The 26,899-nt window shown below is 37.6% G+C and overlaps 2 protein-coding genes across 3 annotated transcripts; one reads left to right on the top strand and one right to left on the bottom strand.

Annotated features, from left to right (window-relative positions):
- The first annotated feature begins 2 nt into the window (after positions 1-2).
- On the top strand, positions 3-19,186 carry LOC112569887. Of its 2 annotated transcripts, none has more exons than XM_025247941.1 (20): positions 3-260; positions 1,385-1,589; positions 1,830-1,993; positions 2,135-2,432; positions 3,414-3,487; positions 3,746-3,799; positions 4,032-4,146; positions 4,406-4,584; positions 6,010-6,234; positions 6,599-6,807; positions 7,886-8,026; positions 8,315-8,455; positions 8,750-8,972; positions 9,368-9,566; positions 10,175-10,342; positions 12,213-12,286; positions 12,783-12,840; positions 15,214-15,410; positions 16,564-16,780; positions 17,021-19,186. In XM_025247941.1, the coding sequence occupies exons 1-20, from the start codon at positions 99-101 to the stop codon at positions 17,158-17,160; spliced, it is 3,243 nt and encodes a 1,080-aa protein (XP_025103726.1). In that variant the 5' UTR covers positions 3-98; the 3' UTR covers positions 17,161-19,186. The 2 variants fall into 2 exon arrangements, with proteins under 2 accessions (XP_025103726.1, XP_025103725.1); XM_025247940.1 differs by having other exon boundaries at positions 12,783-12,906.
- On the bottom strand, positions 18,490-25,256 carry LOC112569889 (ras-related protein Rab-1A). The gene is made up of 7 exons (XM_025247943.1): positions 25,099-25,256; positions 23,757-23,829; positions 23,440-23,487; positions 23,118-23,165; positions 21,644-21,739; positions 21,116-21,247; positions 18,490-20,625 (listed from the first exon to the last, which is right to left on the bottom strand). Exons 1-7 carry the CDS (start codon positions 25,119-25,121, stop codon positions 20,428-20,430), a joined length of 618 nt encoding a protein of 205 aa, XP_025103728.1. The 5' UTR covers positions 25,122-25,256; the 3' UTR covers positions 18,490-20,427.
- Between the last annotated feature and the right edge of the window lie 1,643 nt (positions 25,257-26,899).

Genomic DNA, 26,899 nt, shown 5'->3' with positions numbered 1-26,899 from the left:
ATATTTGACTATTTATAATATTTAAAGCTATTTTTTGCTTAATGTTTATTTGGTTATCAAACTAATAATCTCCGCAGCAAAGCTTCCCCAGTTTCAAGATGGACGACTGTACCTTGAAAAAACTTACGGTGAAACCTGGAAAACTTACGCCTGATTTTAATGCAAACATCACAGAGTATAACATGACAGTTTCAAGTAAAGTTGAAAAACTCAGTGTTGACCCTGTCACCAACGATACAAGTGCCTCTTATTCCATTGCGGTATGATTTGATATGAAGTAGATGACTGTTTTATAGTTGTCGAAACTTATCTTTGTATAAGGTGACCAGACGTCCTGCATTAGGCGGGACAGTCCCACTTTTGACCTCGTGTCCCGCCTGCTCATCGGGCGGGATGCCAAATGTCCCGCTTTCTGGCTTTCTGGCAAGTCCATCAAATGTCCCGGTTGTCTTTAAAAATCTGAATAAATACCGTACGCTGATTCGCATCCGGCAAAGTCAGAGGAAAGGCCCCACAGCGTCTCCCCCCCCCCCCTTTTTTCGGCGTTCTTTGACGGTGACGACACCATCATCGGCATGTGTCCCGCTTTCGCCCCCGAAACGTCTGGTCACCTTAAGAATAATCATGTGCATACCTACAACACACACACCACTGACACTTCATCTGAGATTGAGCATCTGCATGGACACAAACTTTGGCACAAACGATTTCAGGTGTCTACTACTTTTACATATTGGCATGGGAAAACATTTACCTGAGCTTAATAATATACAAATTCTCTCGTTAATACATTTATGTGGACAATATTGTTCAGACTATTCCTATCAGGGACAGAGAGATTGCAAACAATTGGTGTCGTGGGTACCTGACCATATAGGGTTCATAAAGATAAGGAAGTGAGGTAGAAGAGCAACATTGAGGTTGGCCCTTAAGTGTGGTCTCTAACATCTCATTCCCTAAAAAACATTAGAGAACAACTTACAAAAAAATGTGTTTGTGAACACATTTACATCCGTCAGTTTAAAACTAAGATGGAACATTCTCCTCTTCTGTTTTTATTTGATTGATATAATTAAATTTTCAATGATATCAGAACATGTAAATGGCTTATAGAGACCTGTTTTATATAGTCAGTTTACCTGGCCAACATTCTCTCTGTCTTTTCACTCTCTAGCTTCCCAACCTTTCAACTGAAATGTAGTTGTAGTCTCTGAATCTCTCAAAATAATTGTGTTCTTGGTGGGGTGTGTGTGTGTGCGTGCGCACACTTGCATTTGTGAATCTATTTATGTTCTCAAGATTGATCTATGTATTGTGCAAATTGTTTAGAATGTAACACTTTTTCTGTCGCTTTTATGAAGTTTTCCTTCCTTCTTACCTCCAGGGAAGTGGAGGATCAAAATCAATACCTCTTACAGAGGGACAAGTGACAAGCATCAAAATAGAGGTTTCGGCAGAAGATGGAACTACCAAATTCTACTTTATTCATGCAAAGCGTCTCTCTGGAAAGGATGCAAACCTCGTGAATTTAAATATTGAAAAAGCAATACTTCTGCCAGATTTTGATCCTGCAGTACTTGAATATAGATGTGAGAATTAAAAAGTATTTTGAAAGAGAGAGAGCTGTATGCACCAGCACACTTTACATAAAAGCTTTAGGAATAACTTACACATTACTTCCTTTACAGTGATAAAACAGTTATAATTTTAATTTTAAAATATTTCCAAAGCATATATAATATGCACACAAATTCTCTCTACCCACATCTCATTCTGACACACATACACAATAAGTACAGATGCAAGATTTTTTTTTTATATAATCTCAGGTAATCTTCCTTGTCAGATGGCAACAGCAAAAGTTGTCGCAGCTGTTGCTGATACTGCAAGTGAAATTCTTATCCAAGGTGCTAATGATGGTGTGCTTGAATTGTGCGCGGGTGAGACCAGAGCTGAAATACAGGTGACTTCCGCTGATGGTTCAAACAAACAGGTAAAAAAGTTTTGGCATTCTCGTTTATTCTTTTCTCTGTGTGTGTGTGTGTGGGTATATGTATGTGTGCATGTGTGTGTTATTATATTAGTAGATTACTATATTTACTGTTGTTTCCGGCATATTTATTTCTTGTTTTAGACATACACAGTGGACATACTCCGCAAGCCAATTCCAAGGTTTGTTAAATTTGTTGATCCAAAGAAAGCACTGGAGTTTGAATGTCCTTTCTCTCTGGGACCTCTGTATGCACCCATTACAATCAAGAACAGTAACCCTAAACACACGTATTCAGCCCCAATCATTGACTCGCTGACTAGGACATCAAAATATGATCCTTTGAATGGCCAGCCCCTGCCATTAGACTGGAGAGTTGTGGACAGAGAGCTTGACAAAAAAATGTCAGAAGAGCCTGCAGTTGTACCACTGACTTATGGTGGTAAGATTATGTTGATATTTATTTGTCCATTTATAAGATAAGATATCTTATAAATAAAACATAATCTGACAAAATGTATCTGTATGTGTGGTTGAGGGCTTGCAAATCCACACAGATCCTATTTAAATTTTGCATGGGTACTCCTTTTGTTAATGGACAGATCATAGAGTATGTTTGCTCCAGACCATCTTTATTTAAATGTTTATGTCATTAAAACTGACAAAATTCCATAGTGTATCCTAAGAGAGAAAGAGAGAGGGGAGAGAAAGAGAGTGAATATGAATATCTTTATGAAATGTTTATTTGTAGGTCTTTGGGTCCATTCAGAAGGATTGATATGCAACACATTACAGGAAAAATACACATTAGGTGACAAAGAATGTGCTTTAATATAGAATAGTTTTTCTTAATTCTTTGTAGCTATACTTATATACTAAATATAAACTTACTGAAAAAATATGTGAGAAAATGGGGAGTGGGCTGAGTTGAAAAAACAGCAGTACTTCATAACTTGTACAGCATACTTTCGGAGCTATATCATTTCACTGTTTCACTACAGTGACACTATGTATGTCAATTACATGGACTGGAGTGAATAAGCTTAACTAAAATGAAGTGGAACGAAAGGAACGACAATAAATTCACATTTGGAAGAGTGTGCAGGATAAATCAATTCAGGCACAAACAATTTACAATGCACCCTTGATCTCATGAAAGTGAATGTCACAGAAACTCCAGAAAAGAAAGAAATCAAGGTTAAAGAGCTGCACTTTTAAAGTCCAAAAAACAAAACAACAAATTAGCTAGCAGACAACATATTCAAGTTATTTCAGATGCCCATGCTATATATAGTAACAAGAGCATAGGGAAATGAACATATAATAATTAATGATAAATCTCCACATTCACATTCACATGTACACAGTAAAAGAATAGATCAGTTGTAAACAGTAGCTATTTGATGACTTATTTTGTCTGCAGGCTCTACAGAACCTGTCAAGTTTGGCCAACTAGCAAGTCAGCTGGACAAGTACACTGTAGAACCTAAAGTAGAGGTATTGGCATTTGAACTCATGAATCACTGGCTGTAGGAAACATTTCTCATTCCCTACATGCTCCTTTTAAGGCAGTGGTCCCCCAGAATAAATCTGCAAACAGTCAATTTTGCAAAATTGCTAGGAGTGTGTTTTAATTTCTGTAATCAAATTGTTATGATTTGTAACTTTCATTTTAAGTACTCAGAAGAGGTTTTCTAGAATTCCACAGTTTTAGCACAACTTTTGAATATTTGTAAAGGCCATTTTTACTTTCAGGATCCTAAAGACCGCTTTCAGAAATCAGCACTTTCCGTGAAACACAAAGTTGAGGTATGTCTTGAATTGGTTCTGAAAGAACTCATCAGCTAAATATGACAGAATTTATCTTTTGATATTCCTGACGATACAATGAACATGTCACTGATATGTATAGCATATAAAATATGTTCTTTCAAATCTGTAACTGTGTATTTTGTGTAATCTTCTTATTTTGCATATACAACTGGTACCAAATAATGTTCTTCTATTGTTTTGTTTCCTACATTCCCTTCCCAACTCCAAGTCATGGAAATGGGAACAGCAGTTACAACAGGTGTTTGATGAGACTGATCCCAGCAAACTGATCAGGTTTGCTGAAAATCAGTTAGGACTGTACTTTGAAAATCTCCCTAATACAGGTTTGTCACGTTTTCTTTGCATTCCTTTCATAGCTTTTTAGTGTAGATTTTGTTGTGTCAATTACGTGTACACACTCTTAAGCCTAATCCTCCTCCTACCCAAACCTTGGCTGCTCACCCAGGCACTACTTCAACGCTTCTCTCCTTTCTGCCCTGAGTCACACATTCGGCCAACCACTCCCTCCACAATGTACATGCATGTTGTGTGTTTGCAAACTTATGCAATTTATTTGTTTATTTTTGATGGATGTGTGATCAGCACAAGGCTACAAACAGTACAGAGATGGAGAATCTCCAATGGATTTCCTGAACAAAGCAATTCAAGGTTATGCTACAGCCCTTAAATTCAAACCCAAGGATCCTAGTCTCCATCTTCTTCTAGGCATGACCTTAGAAGAGGCATTCTTTGCTGAGGACATGTTTGGTCTGAAAAAAGAGGTGTGTTTATTGTTTTGCTTTGAAGAGTAGTGCAAAATGTTTGCTTGTATACTCACTTTCAGACAAAAAATAACAGTGATCTTAGTGGTTGGGTAATAATGCACCTGAAAACATAATCAGAAGGTGCATTTTCCCCTTAGAGTATGTGCTGATAATTCATTTATTCGTCCTTTGACTGATACCAGTTGATGAATGGCTATGCTGATTAGTTGGAACTGGTTTATTAGTGGGAATAACTGGATAGGTGCAGCAGCTGACAGGTCTTGCCAATAAGCCTGTCTTGAGGTGTGGTGAGCAGGTTCAGCATAGCATGGTCAGTCCTCTCCTTCATGCTTGCTAGGCAGTTTTTCTTGTCCACCACACGTACCCTTCCTAGGTATACTCTGAAAAAGGGGCTGACAGAGGGTCATACCAGGTTACATGACCTGACCAGACCAGCTTGCAGTCCTTCACTGTTGCAAGAAGAGGTTCCCAGATTCCTTGTGTTGGAGCAGCCTCATCAGGCACTTGTTCTTGAATGTCTGGATTCTCCTCTCCATATCAACAAATATGTCTCACATTCATACGGTAACTGTAAGGAAATTGTACAGTCTGTACCTGGTGGTATTGCTTCACCAAATCCTTTCCAGCCTGGCCATTGCCGCTGTGGTGAATGTCTGTATTATAACTGAAAACCATTCTCATCCTTGACCTGTCCTCCGTACATTTCTGCTTTACCATTGCCATTAAGCATGACTTTGTTCTTGTCAGTGCTGGTTTTAATCCTATGTTTGTTAACTTTTTCTGGCAGTCAGTTGTTAAGGTCTTGCAGCTTTGAGAGGCAACTTTGGGGGACACCCACTTGCAGTTGCTGTCTGTCTCAGTGGCTTGTTGAATATCATTGAGCTTTTTGATAATTTGAATGAGGCCTTTTTTGATGTTGAATGTTCACTGCACGTCACATCTCCCTCTTGCCAGACCCTTTAATACTTTGTACACAGCTACACCTAATTAACCTATTGTCCCATCCCTCCCACTGGCAAAAGCCTACACATTATAAACAATGCTGACATCTGTGTTGTTGACCTCTTTTTGTGCATGGTGAGAAAGGAAGGGATGAATTTATCCAGATTTGGGAAATATTTTCACTCAGCTTACCTGATCACTGGGAGAAAAAAGTGTGTGCCACTAGTCCTTTAAGAGAGTTGTCACCTACATCACTGATACAATATTGTTCTTTATATCCTGGTGAAGTTGTTATAAAATAAATAAATTATTCAGTTTTTCCTTTAATTTTATCATTGACCTCTGTAAACATTAAGGAGTAATATTGTGTGCATAGATATCTATCTATCTGTAGGAAAAATAACAGGTATGGATTCATATTGCCTTGGTCGTTTGTTTTATAGTTGCTTATCTATGCATATGATTGTGTTGACCTCACAGACGCATGACGAAACACCATCATTTAACATCAAAGCCAAAGAAAGCTCCAAAGAAGAGGAAGTGCTGGCAATCTGCAAACTTCGAGGAGTTGATGCAAGTGCCCCTGTCAGTCTACAGCTGAAAGCACTAGATGAAGAATACCACCATCTTCTGGATACAGGTCAAAGTAGTAAGGCTGACCAGCTTCAGAATCTCTTTGTGTGGTATTCCAAGAAGGCTTCCCAGGTAGGATGTATTTTTTAAACTGTAATGAAAAACTTGTAAATTAATTGTAACTCATATGCACAACACAGAATTTATGAAAATGTGTGGGAGTAGGTCTTATTTATTTCCCCGTGCATGAAATTGCTGTAGGTCCTGTTAATTACAATAACTTGTTGACATTTGAAAATTTGGTTTTGAATAATTCGCATAATTTTAATATTGTTAGCAGAAGTATTAGAGCCTCTTGTCAAGTGGAGAGGATGTAGCATCTAGCTTTGAAAGTTAAACTTTACATCTTCGTTGTCGTCAATCAATCAATCAATCATCTATCCATCATCATCGTCATCATCATCGTCATCATCATCATCACTATTTGATTTTACAGGAAGGTGCCGTAGCTCACAAAGCAGAAGATTCTTGCAACCCCTTGGGACAAGCCTACATCAAGTACCTGGATGCCCTGTCACTGGAAGAGGGGGTGGCCACAAACAATTTTCATGTTGGCCGTTTGCTGGTCATGCAGGGAAACTATGAAGATGCTGTCAAGCGCTTGGAGGCAGCACTGTGCTGGAATCAAAAGTACCAGTTAGCCAGGTAGCTTTTTCTGAAACTTTGACAATTAGATATGTTACTGACCATTTAACATTTTTTCTTTGGTGGGCAGCTACATATTCTGTTATATAATCCTATGATTTCTCTGGATCCACTATCACTTTCTCCCTGTCTATCTGAAATCTCAGAGTTATTTTCGACACATCATTGTCTTTTGAGAGTCATGTCAACTCAGTTTGCAAATCCATCTTCAACTCTGCGGGATGAGCTACATCAGACATCTCCTCTCTGTTGCCTCCACCAAGCAGCTTATGTTGGCAAATGTGTTGTCCAGGCTTAACTACTGTAACTCTCTGTTCATAGATCTTCCTGGTCACTTGCTTGACAAGATCTAGAGAGCTCAGAATAATGCTGCCCACACTGTTTTCTACTGTAAGTGAAAGGCTGACCATGCCACTGCTTTTGTGCAATCTCCCCTGGCTGCCAGTTCAGGCTTGCATGGTATTCAAAATTGCCATGCTTTGCTATCATGCTGTTCATGGCCTTACCCCAGTCTGTCTGTCTGAGCTTGTCTTGCCATTCTTTGCCTTGCAGGTCAGTTTGCTCAGCCCAAGCTAGTTTTCCTTCTATTCCATGTATCAGACTGGAAACGTTTGGCTGTTGCTCTTTCTCCTTCTCGAGCCTCAGTATTTGGAATGGTCTGCCTCCATCTCTCCAGGCATTGGAGTCAGTACATGCCTTCCAATTTGGACTTAAAACATATCTCTTTCGGAAACACCCACTATTACTTGTCCATCCTGTTGTCCTTTCTCCCCCACACTCTTGTCTCCTTTGTGTTCTTCAATTGTGAACTAGTGAGTGTTCGTGTATGTATGTTGTGCTTCTTTGTACTCGATTGTGATGTCACCATCACACAGCCTCAGTGCCCCTGATCTCTTGTAAAGCACATCAAGCTCACCTCCATGTGGGGAAATGCGCTATAGATATCCTATTATTATTATTATTAGGTTAATTTAAAAGAGTACTTTTTTGATTTTATATTTTTCTTGCAACTTAATTATTATTATGCTACTAGAAGAAATTATTCAAAAATTTAGATTATGTGTGTGTGTGTGTGCAGAATCTACCTAGGACTTGCACTCAGCCTTCAGAAGGGCGGTCCAGGTGACAGAATACAGGAGTGTGTGTGTTACTTGCAAGAGGGTATGGAGACCCTGTTGACTGACCTGACTAAAAAGGCTGCTACACCTCAAGAAAACTTGTCAGTTACGCTTCTTAGCCAGTAACATTATTTCCTTTTTGTCAGTTTTCAAGCTAAGAAACACACACTGTTGTGTAGAAGAATTATCTGAACTTTTAAAATGTTTTTCATACTTGAAGTGTTTTATTTAGAACTGGGCCTTTAAACATTATATACAGCAAAGAATCTGTCAAACTTTATGTTAGCCAAACATATACATACCATTTTTTTTAAAAAATTAATGAAGCATCCAAGTAGGAAAAAATCAATGGGTGACATAGATTGAAGAATCTAATTGTATTTTTACAGAAGGAAGAATAGCCTGTATGCAGAAAACCTTGTGCATCCAACTAATGTCCACTTATTGCGAGGTCTCATTCAGCTAGGTCGCCTTCTTTTGTCTAATCAAGGGATCAAAGAGGCCATGAGCCCACATGACGTGTTTCACACGTAAGCCATTATAGTTCTTTGTGTATTCATGTCATTTGATATGCTCAACAATACTCGTTTGTATACAAGCAAATAGCAACATGTCCATATGCAATTATTTAATAATTACTTAACTGATCAAATAATTGAAGTTTTTTGTACTTATTTTTTAACAAATCAAGCAACTTTAATTTTAGTTCATTTTAAAAGTTTACAATAATCTTGTAAAAATAAATTTTCTAAGCCTTTAACTGTTCTAATGTTGTTAAAACTGTTAACTGTAATGAACACCTGTCTCTCCCCTGTGCAATGCAGTGCAGCTCTCCTTGCAAGCCAGGCATTGCCCACTGTGTATAAGGCTGATGTGTATAAGCAGCTAGAGTGGGTGTTGCTTGAGGCCCATGCCATGCTGTTAGAGATTCTGTCTGCAAAGGGAGAGAATGAGGAGCTGATTGCCCAGCGGTGCCACCGCCTGTCAGCACTTATTTACACGACCACTATTCCTCAGAACCAGCAGCTGTTAGATCTACAAGAGAGAGTGAGTGTAATATCTAGCAGACAAATGCATTAAGCCATGTACTCCCTTCAAGCAACAAAGTGTAGAAAAAGCAATGATTTTATGTGAGAATCATGGGGATGGAGTGTTTTGTTTTAAGCATCACAATAATTGCTGATGTAAATGTGGTTTTCATGAGTACTTAGGAAGTTATGCAATCAGCTATTTCAAGTGACTAGTGCTATAAACATGCATTTCTATCTGTCTTATTTGTTGAGTCAGTTTTTTAATCTATGCACATACAGTATTTTGAATGTTTCATATTTAAGTTTTTGTAGACCACCCACACATCTATGTATAGAACTTTGTAAGCACAACCAAAAATGGAAGACAGGTGAAGAGTTAATTAAGATTGTTCACTTCTTTTTTTTTATCAGACATGTCAGAATCTGGTTCGAATCCAGCCTTGCAATAGTCATGCCCTCTTTCTGCTGGGCTCAGCACAGATGAGCAAGTATGAAAACAGTAGTGGAGAGAAAGCCAAAGAAATGATTTCTGGTGCTAAAGCTTCTTTTGAGGCAAGCATCAATTTGCAAGGAAAACCCTCAGAAGGGGAAATACTTGAGCTGATTTCAGGTGAAATTTTTTATCCACCCCCATTATTTTATTTTTTTTTATGAATTCAGACTCTTTCAGCAGTTTTAAATAGAATTTTGAAAGACAGTACATGTTTAAAAGAACATATTAAATTCTAAGAAAATAGTTTGTAAGATTAATTTTTTAAAAAATTAGTCTTTCTCTCCAAGGCATATTGTAAGGTGACCAGACGTCCCGCTTTTGACCTCTTGTGGACGCCCAATGTTCCGCTTTCTGGCTTTCTGGGAAGTCCATCAAATGTCCCGGTTGTCTTTAAAAATCACTTTTTTCGGCGTTCTTTGACGGTGACGACACCATCTTCGGCACGTGTCCCGCTTTCGCCCCCGAAACGTCTGGTCACCTTACATATTGGATTTCTTGGCATAGACTGTACTCAATCGATATCTTGACCTGATCTTTTGCTAACAAGAAATTGTCCCTCCTCCCTAATCAATTTTTGATAATTTTTTATGCCAGTGAGAAAATATATTTTACCTCCTCTTTGAATCATAGCTTTATACACATCAAGACTGTAATACATGTAGATGATTTGTGAAGCTTAATGAAAGGTGTCATGTATCCATAGTACTTGATCATACAATTTTCAGGCCAGAAATGGTATCAGGAAAGGATGAAGATTAACGAAAAAGAGCAAACAGCTGCGCCACCGAAAGATGGGGCCAAAGCCATTGCTGCCCCAGCACCAGGGAAAGGAGGGGCAGCTGTGGGACAAGGGGCAGTCGGTAGAAGTGTTGCCACAGCACCACCAAAGGGAGGTAATTAACACTTCTACTTCTTAACTCTACTTCTCCTATCTACCATCACCCTAGACAAGGGAAAATGGCCCCACTATCTTGTGGGTAAAAGCAAAGGGAGTAAGGCCAGACAGAAAATCAGGATGCTAAAATGTTATCAGCAGGTGAAGACTTTTTATGACAAATGTACTGGCCAGGACCCAGGGCCTATACGTGTTCATGACCAAGTTGACCAAAAGCCTGTAGTTCACTTCAAGACACCATCAAACAAATCCAGAAATTGGACCATGGATATTTCCCGCAAAAGAAAGATCATGCCAGAATTAGTCAAGGCCTACATCACAAGTGATCACGCAACCTACCAGCAGGCTCCATGGTAGGAATAGCAAAAATGTGGAACCAAAGAAGAGATTAAGTTAACCAAAGGAACATCTATTGGTATACAGAATGTCTGCACATTACACCAGTGCAGCATGAGCAAGATTGATATTGGCTGACATTGTGGGACTGGCGGAGGTCAGATGGCCAGGATTTAGGGAGACAACAATTAATGGATGAAGGCCATAAACTCTGATACAGTGAAGAAGATGCCAGACATGAGCATGATGCAGACTTCCTTGTGCATAGGAAAGTGGCCAGAGCCATCAGAGTACACATTTCCAGCAGGCTGATCTCCAATCCATAACCAAATCGATTTCATCCTGCTGCCAAGAAGCGGTCTGGTGGTGCAACGGTTAGCGTCTGTCCCCAATACAGTGAAGGTTGGCTGCCCAGAGTTCATTTCTCGTCTCGGGCACGCTGTTCTTTCTCTGCACGTGGCATCAGTTTACAGGGCTGGCTGCCTTGCCGTAATATAGCCTCAGTTGCTGAGATGGCGTAAAACATCAATCCCCCTCCCCCCCCTGCTGCCAAGACACTTCAAATCCAGCATCAACAAGGCCAAGATGAGGACGTATCCGGCTGCCTACATAGGCAATGACCATGATCTTGTCTTAACAATCCTGAAGTTTAAGCTGAAGATAAAGCACCCCTCAAACATTCCCCAAATTTGCTTTGATTTGGAGAAGTTGAAAGGTTGCAGAAGTCCTCAAGTTCACAGTTGGAGGGTAACACTGCACCGAACCTGCTAGGCTGTGATGTCGACACCTTCGCTGGAAACATTAAAGTGGCGCTACTGTCAATAGCCCAGTAAGTGTTTGGGTGTAAAAGTAAACCTGAAGCAGCTTCCAAATACAAAGAAGAGGATTGTGCCATCAGGAAAACGATGAAAGCAGCTAGGGAGAACTGAATCAAGGGCCAATGCCAGACCATATAGGAGGGAACAGAATGGGGTGACAACCAACTACTAAGGATCTTTACCAAGACAGGTCAACACAAGACCTCAGTCATCAAAGACAACAATGGCTATCTTCTCATAAAAAAAACATTGCAGTACTCAACTGATGGACTCAATATTGCAAAAACTTGTACAATTTTCAGCTAAAGACAGATGCTAACATAGTCCAATGCAACCAGATTAAAACCAGCAAACCTGCAGAACAACCAAACCCATGGGAAAAGGTCGAAAGTGCAATATGCAGCCTGAAGGATCGAGGAAACTGGTAGTGTCCCAGGTGAACTGCTCAAGCAAGGTGGTGATAAAACAAACTGACTGACTTCTTGATTTTGTCTGTGGCCAAGGTTTTCTCTTACTGCTTTTGGAAATATATAAATAAGAAATTCAGTGAGTGAAAAACATGCAGCGTGTAATGTTTAACTGAAATAAAAAAGACTGGTGAAAGTCAAATGAGTTAAAAGATATTAGGTAAAATAGATATAATATGGCAATAAGAGAAATCACAATCAAAGGTTACAAGTTGAAAAGAAACTGAATGCTTGCATGCCATCACAGCTGCTACCAAGGCAGCACCAGCCCCAAAGAGTGTTGGAGGGGGACCTGCACCTGCTGGAAAAGGACCTGTAAAGGTAAGGGATGATGGTGAAGCTTATCTTGCCTCCAGGCTAGTTTTTCTGCTTATTGATAGTATTATCTGATGCATTTTTGTTAGAGTTTGCTCATGTGTTGATGATATGTTACTGCTGAAAGGATTTAAAATTGCACTACAAGGTCTGCTGGCTTTTACAATTTCCATCATGTGTACACAATTTTGAAAGTTTCAGCTTTCAGCATGGCCATGATCATTTATATAGTTATTGTGCACATATGGTGAGTATAGAGATCAAGGGAGTGTGTTCTGCATTTTATTTCTGTGGTTTTCTCTTTTCTCTAGCTATACCCTCACAGACATTTGGGTGGTGACATTGTATGTGCATGCCCAAAAAACTGTGGATAAGAAACATGCAGAAAGATTGTACTTTTAACACAAATCTCTGTGAAAAGTGTACGGTTTGCTTAGTTTCAACAGTCATGGTTAGATAAGCAGGTCACAGCATCATCATTGTCTTTCTGCTCTGTTTTCAGCCTCCACCAGGGAAAGCTGGACCACCAGCGCCACCTGCTAGCAAGCCAGCTGCAGGCAGTAAGTCTGGCCACAAACATGATGCAGCCCCTCCCATCTCTAAAAATTCACAGAAACCCAAGCCTGGTAAGTCATACTCACAATTTGGTGGTTCATTAGCAATACTGAGCAACCTGGTGCTTGAGACAAATGAATGTGGGGGAATGGTATTTAAAAAAAAAATCAGTTCTTCGTAAGATACGAAATATGAAAATAAAATATCACTCTTCTGTTTGTGAGAGACAAGCCTTTTGAACATTACAATTTCTTACCAGTATTCTTGGAAGAGGTGAAAACTTTCTTTGGAAAAGTTGTGTTAAGATTTCATCAATCTGTATTTGGAGGCCTCACCTTGGTTGTGGCTTTTAGTAAAATTTGGAGTTAGAACTGAGGTCATTTTTTATGACTAGACCTGTAGAGTGAAAAGGAGCATTTGCAGCCTGGATTGTAGTTTTTCACATGAATTTTACACACTGGAAGCAACTTCTAGCTATGTATCTTTCATCTTTTATACCATTCTCTGTTTGTTGCATGCATATGTGTCTATGTAAAGTGTGAAGTTCCATGAGCCTGCCCATAGGACTGGGATACAGAGCTATATAAGTTGACTTTATCATCATTATTAAATGGTGCTATCCCCAAAACAAGTTCATTAAAAAACTGTCAGTTAAATTTCATAGTTAACTTGTGTTAATCAAGAAATAAATGAGCCAAGTCTTTCATAAACATGAATGACTATAGTCTCATCCTACTTGTCACAAGCTGTTCTCTGATTATCCTTTATCTACTTCATGTAAACCGTAAAAAGAAAAGTGAGGTCTTAAATACCTGAAAAAAGATTATGAAATGATCTTGACCTTTACCTAGCATGAAGTGCTGGCAATAGGCTTGCATTAGTCCTGCAACTTCTGAACAGGAGAACTGGGTGTGCATAAAATTTCTTGCAAACCATTCTTCCTTTTGTGATTTTGAGGTGTTAATTACTGCTTTTAATAATGGAGTCTTTAGTGTACAACATGCCTTTGCATTTGATTTGGTCTTTAAAATGATGGTATAATTTCTGTTCAGTCATTTAAACCAGTGTAAAATTTGTGCATTTTGTCTAGCAGCCTTACTACATCATGTTATGCTTGCTTGTAAACAGGTGTTAAACAGAGCTTTGGTTTCTGGAGAAGGTTGCTTTGAAAGATAAGAAGGGTGCAAGTGTTTGTGTGTGTGTTTTTTTTGTTATTGTTTTTTTTCCATTATTTGGTGTTTCTTGAGTTTATTATCTCTTTTCTTCGATCAGCTAGTGCATGTTGCCACTGTTAATGGTTGTTTTGGCTTTTTTTAAATAGGAGAAGGGGTAAAGGAATATATTAATAAAAGTGACATTTTAAATTTAATTCAAAACTGCTTTCTTTTGATATAATAACAAACACAAGATCTGTATAGTGCATACTCACACTCATAAAAAACATGCTCTTAGCGCTTAAGAACAAGTATACGACATGGATAACATATGAGGGAACATATGAATGATGGAAGGATAAACAAGAGTACTGATAATGAATAACAGACAGAAAACTCAAAGAGGAACTAAGTAACAAGGACTGAGAGTATCCTGATTGCGCAAAGGAAGATGAGTTGGGACGCAACAATAAGTGGGGAGAAGGACTAGCAATTGCATGGACTGTTGTTAGGAGTAATGATTAAGGAAGACATACATTTTCAGAGCACATTTAAGGGAATTCCATTGTGGGTAGGTGGGGGATATGGAAAAGAAGAGAATTTCATTGTTTTGCTGCACAATAACTAAATATCATGTGACCATATGTTTTTGTTTATATGAATGTGATAGCATTTCCAACAAGCTTTTTCATTTAACTTTTTGACTGACATATACGACAGAAATGTTCATCAGGTCTTTAGCAGTACAATGTCCTCCTCACCGCCCCCCCCCTTCCCCCAAAAAAAAACAAAAACAAAAACAAAAAACTATCCTCTCAGATACCAGTATCCATATGCATCTTTTGATGTGAACATTCACTGATGACTATGTACACAAACTGAATGCTTCTCCATGCAAGACACTTCCTTTTATTTATATTTGATTGAAGAATGAGCTTAAATCTACTGTAAGAGTTAACAAACTATGTTGAAAATAAGTTCAGAAAAATCATGTACATCAGCTCCAGAGCTCTAACAAGATCACATATGCTGCCCAATGAAATTTTACATAAACATACATGATGGATGAATACTTTAAATAGCATTTTCAATATACCGATCTTACAAATCATTGTAGTTAAAAAATTTTTTTTAAACCATATAGAACATTGCTTAAACCCTTACATCTATTACCTCGTCATTTACATGCATCTCATCCTAATATACCATTGAAATGTATTTTAGCAGCACCTGCACCGCCTGCAGCACCAAATCCTGAACCTGCTGCCCCTGCAGCTAAATCAGAAGCTCCGAAGAAGGTGGCACACATCAACCCCAAGTCATTCAACCCTTACCTTGGTCTAGCACGTGTACTTCGTGCCCTAGATCAGCCTAAAGAAGCACAAAAGTACTTTGAAATTGTTATCAAGATGGCGCCAGATGTAAGGCCTTAAGTATCTTGAAATCTATTTTTTTTTGGTACATGTTTAAAATACTTGATATCTGTATAATAGTAACAAAAGTAATGAAAAATAACTTGGATACTATAGGATTTGGGGCAATGATTAAAGACCCTTTTTAGCTTTAATGTTAACAAAACAATTTTTTGCCTCCAAAAAAAAAAAATTAAAGAAAATTAATTTTTGAGTCTGATGAATTCAGATTAGTTAAGTCCATGATTTGGATGAAGGGAGTACTATTATTTAATGTCAAGAGATTTCTGTGTCTTACACTTTGAGAATATGTCAAATGCACCTAAGAATGTGGATGAGCCATGCTTTTCACAGGCTATTTCAACAGCTATGGATGAAAATGACAAAATCTGTGACCTGATCCTTGAAGACCATTTCATTGAGAATATTACTGAGATCATAGATTTCCCAGGAAAAAGGTTTTCTACCTCACTTTTAACATCCTTGGCATGCCATTGCTGTCTGCAAAATTCTTGATTGTAGATCAAAAGCAGTATTGTGTGATTGCCTTCCAAACTATTTTATGGGCAATTTATGTAGTTGTTGAAGGCTTTGTGGCAGAAGCAGAAAATGAAGCAATTGTGGCTAAAATTCTTGCACTATCCAGCCTGTTTGAAATTTTTCGCCCCCTTGAATTTTTTTCTTCTCAGTAAAGGTTTCAGAGCATAGAGTTTAGTACACTTGATCTGTGGAGAAAGATGTTGGTTTGAGGGATTTGTCTAGAAAACAATCTTTGCCAACCCAGCAGCTTTCTAGAAATAGGTATGTGATCTATCAAGGAAAGTACAGATGGTGGTAGAAGAGGGTTGGGATCTGCATTTGTGTCCTAGAGACAGTGACCCACATGAACTTATGACCTCTAGGAAATGGAACACCTGATCTGTTTGACCCATATAACATGGAAGACCCTTGCAAAGTTCTAGACCACCGTAAATGTCAGCGCAGCACACTTTTAGGCCAAACATTGGCCAGATTAGTTTTTTTTCAACTGTATACATGCAGAATAAAATGTAGCAAGATGACACACTTTATCTCTTTCATGTTTTTCTTAGCAAATGTACATTTTGCTGACTTTATTGTTGTATGCTGTTTTGCCAACCTGAATAAGTGATATCTACTGCAGGTCCACGATGCCTACATTGAATGTGCAGAAATGCTGCTGACGTCAGATCCACTAGCTGCAGTTGATGTTTATGCTAAGTTTCCAGTGTCTGAACAGCTCAGCTTTGATGATGCATACATCTTTGGCGAAATTGTACGAATACTAATGAAGCATGAGAAGTACGATGATGAGAGACTGGCAAAAAATATGATCTCTTATGGAAGGATCCTTGGTCTGGGTACGTCGAGCTTTCCTCTTGCAGTAGATTTATTCACTGATGCTTGTAAAAATAGGCCTTCTAAAGAAAATATTGCTGTTACTAAAAATACCATTTGTTCTGATAGAAAGTCCAGTTAAAATGCTTTGCTCAGTTTAAAAAAAAAATGCATCGACTGTTAACCCTTCACAGCTACAGCTCAATTGCATCAGTTTGTATTGAATGAGTTAGCCACACTGACGTTAATTATCTGGTCAACAGGTAGCCTAGAAAAATATGTCAAGATCTTGGAGGAGAAGTTCAAAAATGATCTGCTGAAAAAGGTTTATGCTGGAGTGAATGGGAAGTCTGTGGATGATCCTGATATGCAGAACTTTTTCAAGTTTAAATGCTGGGCATAGAATTTCTACCATTAGTAGCTTGCTGTGATTGACACTACTGGTGTCGATAGACTGTATCCTACAGTGCTCATGCATTCAGGTGGCACGTTGAATAGATTTGCTTTAAAATAATGGTACATAAGAAAACAGTATTTTACGGTTTTTAATGTAAGAAATGTTTTTCATAATTTTCTAGGGTACTTCCAGTGGCAAGAGTGACAATGTGATTTAGTATTGATTTTTAACATTGATGTTTTGTCATGTTATTCATGTGAATGCAATATGCTCAATAGCATAAACTGCTCTAGTGACACCCATCATGGTCCCTATAAAGAACCAGGCACTACACTGTTCTTTAATGACTATTGTCTAATGTGGCTTTCTCAAGTAGAACAGGAATTGAACAGTGTAGAAGAATCGCCTAAACATGTAGGAAAGATAGAAGAAAACTTATCTTCTGCTTACGCAGCCAACAAGCAACCAATTCCTTCATGCTACGACCACAAAGACCGTTTATGTTTGTGTTGAGTGTACAATATATTTTACTACCTGTTTATCAATACTTCCTAAATTAAAAAGTGTGTTGCTTCATACACCTTATAGTACTGTGGATTAAAGAAAAAAAGTGCATCTTTCTCTTGCCAAGTCTTTGACAGCATGTGCAAGCCAGCTAGTTAGATCTAGACTAGGCAATGCAGTTAAATTACAGCCAATGGTATAAATGCAAAGGTTTATTTTTAATCCAAGTCACAAACACATTGCAAAATAATTTGTTAGAAAGTACACATTCGCGTGTTTTTGCGCAGATCAAGACAATGCTTTGAAATGCAACACATAATTGGAAACCACCACCACGATTAACATTTTAAGGTTCTCTTTCCTGGATGTGTGATGTCTCATGTACCACTCCCCACATGCACAGCTGTTTGGTCAATAAAAATTTTTTTGTGTCTTTTTTAAATAGTAACAGTGAAAGTAGGGAATGTAGCTCAATGGTAGATTGTGCACTACTGTTTGCTTTATAACATGCAAAGCTCAAGTACTATTATAGATGACACAGCTTTGCTTATTTTTGACTGTACGACAAGTGAACATGAGGCCACTGAATACATATTAACAACAATCTTGTAAAAAAACAGATCTCATCTTTTAAGTTGGAAGCAAGCAACAAATAATTTACAGTTACTTGTGATGTCCAGTCCATCTTAACGGAAATCCATCCTTCCATACCCAGTCATAAAGCACAAGAATGGGAACATTTCTGGCACCGAAGACTTAAATTAAACTGTAAGCAACAACCATGATTAGAACACACAAGATGACATCCCCAAAAAAACACAACGGCAAAGCCATTATTTACATTTTTATTGTTGATACTCCAGTGCTGCTCTGAATACAGGCCAAAACGGTAGAGAAGCCAATAGCTTGGATCAGGGCAGACAGATAAGCATAGAAACCAAAGAAACAAGATATTCCTTTTGTTTGTCCTTTTTGTTCTTTCGTACCGCTTGCACTCAACATGCCTCAGCTTAGCACAAGACATCCAGCAACACACAAAAGGAGTACTTTAGGGGCCCATGCAGTTGCCTCTCTTATCTTCAGCAAAACTGGCAGCTTCCTAACAAAGACTTTAGCACCATTGTGGTCCATGCAGAGGAAGTCAAGAAATCTATCAAGTCAGAGACCAAAGAGACTGTGGCAGGATGCTCATAACGGCGCCATTTTCCAGGTCAAGCCAACTACAAATAATCCGCAGTAAACGACTAACTGCTGGACACTTTTCTGATTTGTTTAAGGTAAAAAAAGAGTAGATCATCAATCACCAAACTGGTTAAGTACTAATCTAGCAGCAGCTCTGAACAAAAAGCACGCTCTGCTAACCAGTCCCCGCATGCTGAAAAAAAGAGAGCACCGACACAAACACCTAAAATCCCTCAGGTGAACAAGCACAGCAAGAAAAAATGCCAATGTTGTGGAAAAGTATTCTGCGGGACTAATATGAGGGGGGTGGGGGAAACAAAAACAAAACCAAAAAAAAAAAAAAAAACACTTGCCCACAAAAAATTCAGGTATGCTCATGATTCTTATTTCTCTGTGGCGTCCAGATTTGTCATTAAACAGAGATTGTGGGTAAAAAGGTAATGTTTGGGAAAGAGCAGGCAACAGACATCAACATTCAGTGTTCTAATCCAACTGGTGATAAAACTTTCTAATCACTGATGAAATGTCAACATAGGAATGCCTTTCATAATCAAAACGATGTAAAAATAAAATGAAAAGAAAAATCCTCACAGCATATTAAAGCCAGAATGTTCTTTATGTCAATTTGCTTTTTGATATCTATAAAGTGCTATGTATAGATACTTAAAAAAAAGGTTACGTTATCAAGAATAATTACACAATACCAACCCACAGGTAGAAGCATTTCCACAATGAATATACACAAAGAATTTTTTCAGACATGTTCAAATATGAATACAGGAAAAATATCAATGTGGGCTTTATACATGGATGGAGAAAAACAGTAAATGTCTTCATATGCTACTCACTTGACCTGTTACAGAATGAAGCAATGGTCAGACATCTCAACACAACTCTCAACCATGCTAACTTTCCCGTCTCCCTTCTCCCCAGACACATTGTTCAAGCTGAAACATGGAGAGGTTGGTAACCATGGCTGGTGTAACCAAAATGTAAGGATTCTTGTCAGGAGATTATCATTGCAGGAAGTGACCTCTTCCCATGGAGAAATTTATAACAGTATCTGTTAAACTTGTAACATTAAAAAAAGTACTTACTCATCTTCCTTTTATCTTCTGGCATCACGAGCTATCATCCATGGATGAACACTTCAATGTACACATGAAATGGTATAAATACAGCTTAGAAATGACCTTTAAGTCTACAGTGAGCAGAACTTATGTCGGTGAGTGACACACGAGAAAGCCTCACTTTAACATTTTCAAATCCAATCAAAGAAAACAAAGAACTGCTCACAGATGTTTATTCAGTTAAAAAAAAAAAATAATAAAAGATTACAACCCCCAAACAAGAACCACCCTAGACAACTCCCCAATTCTGGTATCGACGTTGGTGACTGTGAGGAAGATTGCAAATGTCTGCATTTCCTTCTAAAATCAAAAGGACATGCTTGTCTTACTTGCAGCAATGAATGTTAAATATTAGGTCTGTGAAGTGTTTCCAGCTTGAAATTTTCCATCGATAACCCCATGGTCTCATAGTGGCACTGTTTCAACACAGCCTTAACACAGCTACACCATCGTGCTTTTAACAGCAGCCACCACCTCCTTGCTTGACAGGAGTGCTGGAGTTTATTTTGACACTGGGCTTGTTTTCTGAGGCAGCAGTGACAGGGCCCATCCTGTTCTTGATCTCAGCCGCCATTGTCATGAACGCCTGCTCTACATTGGTGGCATTCTTTGCACTTGTTTCCAGAAAGGGTATGCCCAACTGATCAGCATACTCCTGCAAAGAAACAAAACAGCCACTTGTAAAATGCATTCTTTCATAGTTATTTATTAACATTCAAGATTTTAGGATCATAACATAATATACTTTCTCTGTTATCCTCTAAAATCTATTTCCCCCAAATAACAGGACATGGGGATAACACAACTCGGGAAGCCAATAAAGCACCCAGAGGCAGCAAGAATAGACAGTAATGAGCAAAATGCTAACAGCTAATTCTGCTGAAGCTTGTGCTAATAGGTTACCTGTTGTCGCCAGCTGGTTTTCTCAACTACATTCTCATATCCACCAATATGCAGGTAAAACTAAACAAAACAACTTAACCCTAAACTGTGCATTAACATTAACTTGTGCCCTTTAGGCAGCACCTTTATTTAAAGCACGTACAAAAATATAACAAAGCATATTATTTAGAAGATTTTTTTTTACCTCCTAGAAGTGAAATAGATGGGAGAGAGAAAGGGAAGGAAGACATCCTCATGCTTACCTTTGCTGTAGTGTAATCTACCACTTTCTTTGTGGTGAGGTCACATTTGTTGCCTACCAAGAGCTTATTGACATTCTCGCTGGCATATCGGTCAATTTCTTGAAGCCACTGCTTCACATTGTTGAAGGATTCCTACACAAAAAACGGGCAGAAGATCATTTTATGCATAACAGCTTCTAATTACGATAAGACTAATTAAAAAATTTCACTGTTTATGAAAAGCAACTCTGTATAGAAGATTGCAAAAATCATTTAAAATTTAAAAAAAAAAAAAAAAAAAAAAAAGAAGCTAGCACAAAATCTACTTAAACGCATTAAATAAACCAAAATGAATGCAAGTTATTTTCTAACTCTACATTCCTTCATAATTTGAATCACAGCAACTGTCCTTATATTTTTAACTGCTTCCCACTGCTGACAGTTCATTCAAAATCAACACTTGTGGCATGCCTACCCTACATCTATTAACAGGTTTTGTACACTTTGGAGACAAACTATAACAGAAGAATCTACTACATAAACACAAACCTGGTCTGTAACATCATAGACAACGATAATGCCATGAGCACCACGATAATAACTTGAAGTGATGGTCCTGAATCTCTCCTGTCCAGCAGTGTCCCACTGTTTGTTTACACACACACACCAAATTACATTTACTCCAGTGGCATATCTAAAGAATCTTAAGCTACCTCTTAATCCTTGTACTTGATTCTCCAAATGAGTTAGTTTTAATTCATTAAGTTACTTCTCGAGGAGAATAGGGCCACTCTCCAAATGAGAAAGAGCTATCAAATATACATAGATTAGTCTGGAGTCAATATGCTAATATACATTTTGACCAGAAGTAGATTTCAGTTAATTGGAATATATTAAGACTATCATTGCCACACACTGTAAATGTAACACATAAAAGAAAACGACAATTTATGGTTTATATGCACGACGATTCGAATAACCAAGGATGACGGAAGAATTTACCAAGGCTACTCGGTGTAGCTTCCTGCTGTTAAATTCATGGTTTGGAATGGAGAAACAACTTTGTAGACAAGTAATTAAAAGGCAAACAAACAGTAAGGATGGAGAGTGCCATAAATCTGCAGAGGAAGACGAGCAGATGAACTAGTCAACTGACTGTAATCACAACTATGTTAATTGGTGTAAGGAGTAATGTTGTGGAACAGCAGTTTTTAGCTTTAACTTTTAAAGGATTCGATAGCAGAGCTGTGAAATTTTTTTAAATTACATGTCCAACTCCAAGTGAGCTCAGTTGTTACCAAGCATTGACCTTAACACCACGTTACCAAGCATTGACCTTAACACCACATACTAACAGGCATAGCCTTGATTGTGTATCATAAATTATGTTCTTAAGTAATCCAAAACCTGGACAAATAAGCTCTATCCTAAATAGCCAGTTCCTTTTCCCCAGTACATAAAACCTTTCGCTTTCTACATAGTTGCTTTAAAAACCATTTGTAGAAGCTACTGCTACTTAGCAGATCTTGATGAAGAAACACGTTGCTTGTACTTAAAAAGTCCTTGGATACTGTAAACCTTATTTTTAGACATTGCATTAGGTATATTACTCCACAACAATAATTAAGAACTAAAAGTCACATGATGACTGCCAGAGCCAATGTATTTAAATGCTTATAATCAATTAGCTATATGGTCACAGTAAAATGGTCTATAATATTATTCATTCATGATTACATTAGATACAGGCATTAGGTTCTAGCCCTCTCCACTGGCTCCCAATATCCAACTGTACATCTTTCAACTTGCTTTTAACTGAAATGATTGTCAAAATATGGATAAAATAAGTGCACTTTGAAAAAATTTAGAGTTTCTGTATCGATTCTATGAGCTGATTTTAATAAAGATGCTTTGAGGATGCTGAAAATACAGCAGACACACAAGGACTCCCCAAGCACCAACTGTTGCATGACACATCCACTTTTGATTTTGTGTTACAACAACAAAAAAAAAAGATACTTACAATCTGTAGCTTTATCGTCTTTCCGTCTAGTTCTATTGTTCGGATTTTCTGCAAAAATGAAGCAATACAGTAAATTAAAGTTTATAAAATTTTTTAAAAAGTTTATCCCAAAACAATATTCTCTTACAGCTACCCTCTTTCAAATATTATGCATTTAGTATCAACGAGATAGATAGCGATTTATAAATCGAAAATAAAAATAGACAAGAAGTCATTTTATGCAATGAAAGTTGACAGTTTTTCCTGTTATAATGTTAGCGTAAGAGCTAAATATTTTGTGGAAATAATATATACTTGATGATTCTTGTAATAATATACTTACAAAGTCTACACCAATTGTGCTGATGTAGCTTTCTGTGTATGTATCATCCTGAAAATTTAGAAAATAATGAACATTTAAAAAATGTGAATCTGTCTTTGTGATCTCAAAACACATCACCCCCTTCACTGTCACAAGCTCCTTTCCAGGCTACTTTTATTATTACTCTTTGGATACAGGCACAATAACTAGTCACTCTTGACTGTACAAAGAACAAATGAAATGGGATCATTCTGAAGGATGTTATGTGATCGGGATAAAGGCTACAAAATTCTAAAACAAGGCTATTAGTTACTTTGAAAATTACAAGGTCTACTTACTGCAAACCTTAAAAGAAGGCAAGACTTTCCAACACCAGAATCACCAATGAGCAACAGTTTAAAGAGATAGTCACTGCAGAGAAAGAATTTTTACAATTATGAACACGTGATAGTAATGGTTTGGCTGACATTGAACTAAAGCTGAATGCTAATACTGCATCAATGCTACAGTAGGTCAAATACCATATGAAAAGCCTTCTGTATAATTACTTATTTAATAACATCATTTTTACAAGGAATGTGCTGAATAGGTCCAATGGTTGGCAAAAATTAATGGTTTTATAAATGATGGCAAAAATGTACTTTATATATAAAATTTTTCTTTCAACAACTTCTCAGTCCTCTGTAAGTTTTTGAAGAAAACCTCTTTATACTTTCACTGATGCAATCACGCAACCATTATTAAAAAAAATTATCATAAAGCCTTAAGAAAAATTCCACATAAGTAAAGGATAACCAATTACTGCTTTCAGACTTGAATGACAGGAAAAAAAAACAACTCTGAATCTGAAACAGGCCTCTAATGATAAGCATATGAAGAAATAAAGGTAAACTGATGAATTCCTGTACACCACAGCAAATGTATACAGTGATGGATAAACAACGGACACATTAACCAAATTATATTAAACTGTGTTAAGCCAGTCTAACATAGTCATTAAAACTAAGTTCTGATTTACAGTGACCTACTTAAACAGATCAAAATAAAAACTTTAAGATCATTCAAATCCTCCCAAATAAACTATAAAATGACAACATAAGACTGAGTTATCAAAATATAAACTGCCATAACCTATAAGCCAAGTGCTGAAAATTCTATGTAAGATTTTATAATAAGACAATAATAATTTAATAGGAGACTTGAGACTTTACTCTTTAGACTCTTCACACTACAACTATTAACATGCAGTCGCAAAAGTTTTGAAAACGGTATCAATCAGTATTGTTAAATATTAACGCAAAATGATCCATAAAATGTGATCATAAACAGTTTCATACGCAGATGAGTTATACATTGAAAATATTTTTGAGGGGTGTGTGAAAATGTACAATGAGTGACGTAGATCCCTGTCAGCGAAAAATAAAAAAATCCTATGACGTCTTTATAAACTAAACATTGCAAATTTAAAACATTTTCCTTAACAAATGAACATAATTTTAATCTCTCAAACTACTGAATTAACAGTAACAAAAACTGGGAAGATACGGGAAAGAAATTCACAGAATAACAACGCACAGGAGACTGAAGAGGGCGTGAATGTCAGCTGCTGACATCACAGTGTCCTTCTTTAAAAGCTAACAAGAACAAATTCTAAGATGTCTACTTTAAATATGTACTTACTACTCTGGATTCATTGTTGACATAACTCACTAACCACACACCAATTGTATTTTATCTGCTACAGCTGTAACTGTAATTGCTACTGTACAGAATCAACGTTGGCAGACATCTATTGCTGCAATCAAAGATGGCTTCCTTCTTCCGATTTAGTTATAGGTGGTAGAGGGATAGGCCGAATAGGGAGTGACGTCATGTCTCTACGTGGCATCACAAGACTGTGTACTTCCGGTTCAGAAGAGATTACGTTCACTTTCGATTTTATAGCAACTGCAACAAATACCCGTGTCTTCTCGTACCCCAGAGAAACATCATTTCATCCATCCGTTGATTGATACAATCTGACCACGGACGTGTATAGGTAATATAAGTTCGTGATCTGACGAATGACTTTGTACGTGGGTCTGCCGTCGTTAGGGGTCTGGGGGGACAACTGCATGGTTGAGAAGGCGATTGTCTCGGTAAGTATAAATCTTGTATGGTGTGGCCCGAAAAGCATTAAATGTTTGGAGCTTGTACGTGATTTTTTTTATAAAATGACCACAATATTAAGACCAATATATTTGTCTTGTTTATGGGGGGAATAAAACATACCATCCATACATTTTAATTATTTTGTGCACCCACGTACGTCTCAAAGTACGCTTGAGACCTTTTTGTTTTAAACCATGTCAGGGTTAGGGTTAGGGCTTTAGACATGAAATCTTAAGAAGCCTTTTTTCTACGATATAATTTTTGTAAGAGTACTGCCCTTATATGAAGTTGTAGGCAGTTTGGTTGCCAACATATCACATCCATTCAACACTTTATGAAAGCAGATAGTATCCCAGGGTGCATCACGTCATGTCGGCTGACGAGGGCATGTCAACATCGTGATAACTATAGTGCCCACGCCTGTGACAGCATGTATCTGAACAAAGCATAGCACATTCCACAGTTGTAAGCAGTGACCCAAACGCCACACAAAACGTCTTGTTAGGGAGAAGAGACGTCACTGTACAGGAGCAGATCGACTTAATAGATGTTGTTATCCCGTATAATTTTTACTATTGATTCTACGTGGTAAATAAAAAAGTAAATTTTTTAACAATGTTTATTTACTTTTGTCTTATCATTAAAAGTTTCAAGGTAAACTGTGTAGCACCAATGGTGAAACGTACATGCATCCACAAAGCGATCTGATGTGGAAACTGAAGAAAGCAAATCTCAATAAATTTTAATTCTTGCGACTCACCTCGATCGCCTTTCTACGTACAGTTGTGGTCGTACAATAACGGCGTACACACACACATATATAGGGCATAATTTAACATGTCGATAGGTTGATGCAGCATATATTCTGCAAAGGTTATTTTATTATTATTAACTTGCAACTTTACCGTGCTGTATGCCAGATATACTGTAAAAGGCAGATCGAATATGACACCTTTATGCTGAACATTTTTATTTCATTAGATCGCACCTGGTATTACTTCAAGTATGCTGACAAATCAAAGAAATAACATTATTTTCTGCAGGAATATTAATTAACGTGTATTTCTCGGAAAGATATACATTGAGCCAGATGGCTTAAGGGAGAAAATTATGCAATAAAGAACATAAAAATGGCATTGTCTCCCTTGTGATGAGATTGAAAATAAAGCAAAATGACTAAAATTAAAAGGATTTTCATTCGATTTTGAAAAATCTAACGATGCCTGTCTCTTTAGTTTTGAAGAGAAAATCTGGGAATCTTCCAACTAAAGACATGTTAAAACATGTAACCCATCAGGTGGTGATTTCCACATGTTCAAAAAGTTGTGGC

The sequence above is a fragment of the Pomacea canaliculata genome, linkage group LG8, assembly GCF_003073045.1.
Source record: "Pomacea canaliculata isolate SZHN2017 linkage group LG8, ASM307304v1, whole genome shotgun sequence".
Classification (NCBI taxonomy): domain Eukaryota; kingdom Metazoa; phylum Mollusca; class Gastropoda; order Architaenioglossa; family Ampullariidae; genus Pomacea; species Pomacea canaliculata.
This window is presented reverse-complemented; position numbering and strand designations above follow the sequence as displayed.

What these genes read in the sequence shown, in the direction of transcription:
- LOC112569887 (XM_025247940.1), top strand. Translation starts at nt 99, where the DNA reads ATGGACGACTGTACCTTGAAAAAACTTACGGTGAAACCTGGAAAACTT. An exon ending in CAAAAGTACCAGTTAGCCAG is followed by an intron (nt 6,808 to 7,885) that starts GTAGCTTTTTCT and finishes GTGTGTGTGCAG; the next exon opens with AATCTACCTAGGACTTGCAC. An exon ending in TGGAAGGATCCTTGGTCTGG is followed by an intron (nt 16,781 to 17,020) that starts GTACGTCGAGCT and finishes TCTGGTCAACAG; the next exon opens with GTAGCCTAGAAAAATATGTC.
- LOC112569889 (XM_025247943.1), bottom strand. Translation starts at nt 25,121, where the DNA reads ATGTCAACAATGAATCCAGAGTA. An exon ending in GCACAATTGGTGTAGACTTT is followed by an intron (nt 23,166 to 23,439) that starts GTAAGTATATTA and finishes TCATTTTTGCAG; the next exon opens with AAAATCCGAACAATAGAACT. An exon ending in TAGATTACACTACAGCAAAG is followed by an intron (nt 20,626 to 21,115) that starts GTAAGCATGAGG and finishes GTTTCTTTGCAG; the next exon opens with GAGTATGCTGATCAGTTGGG.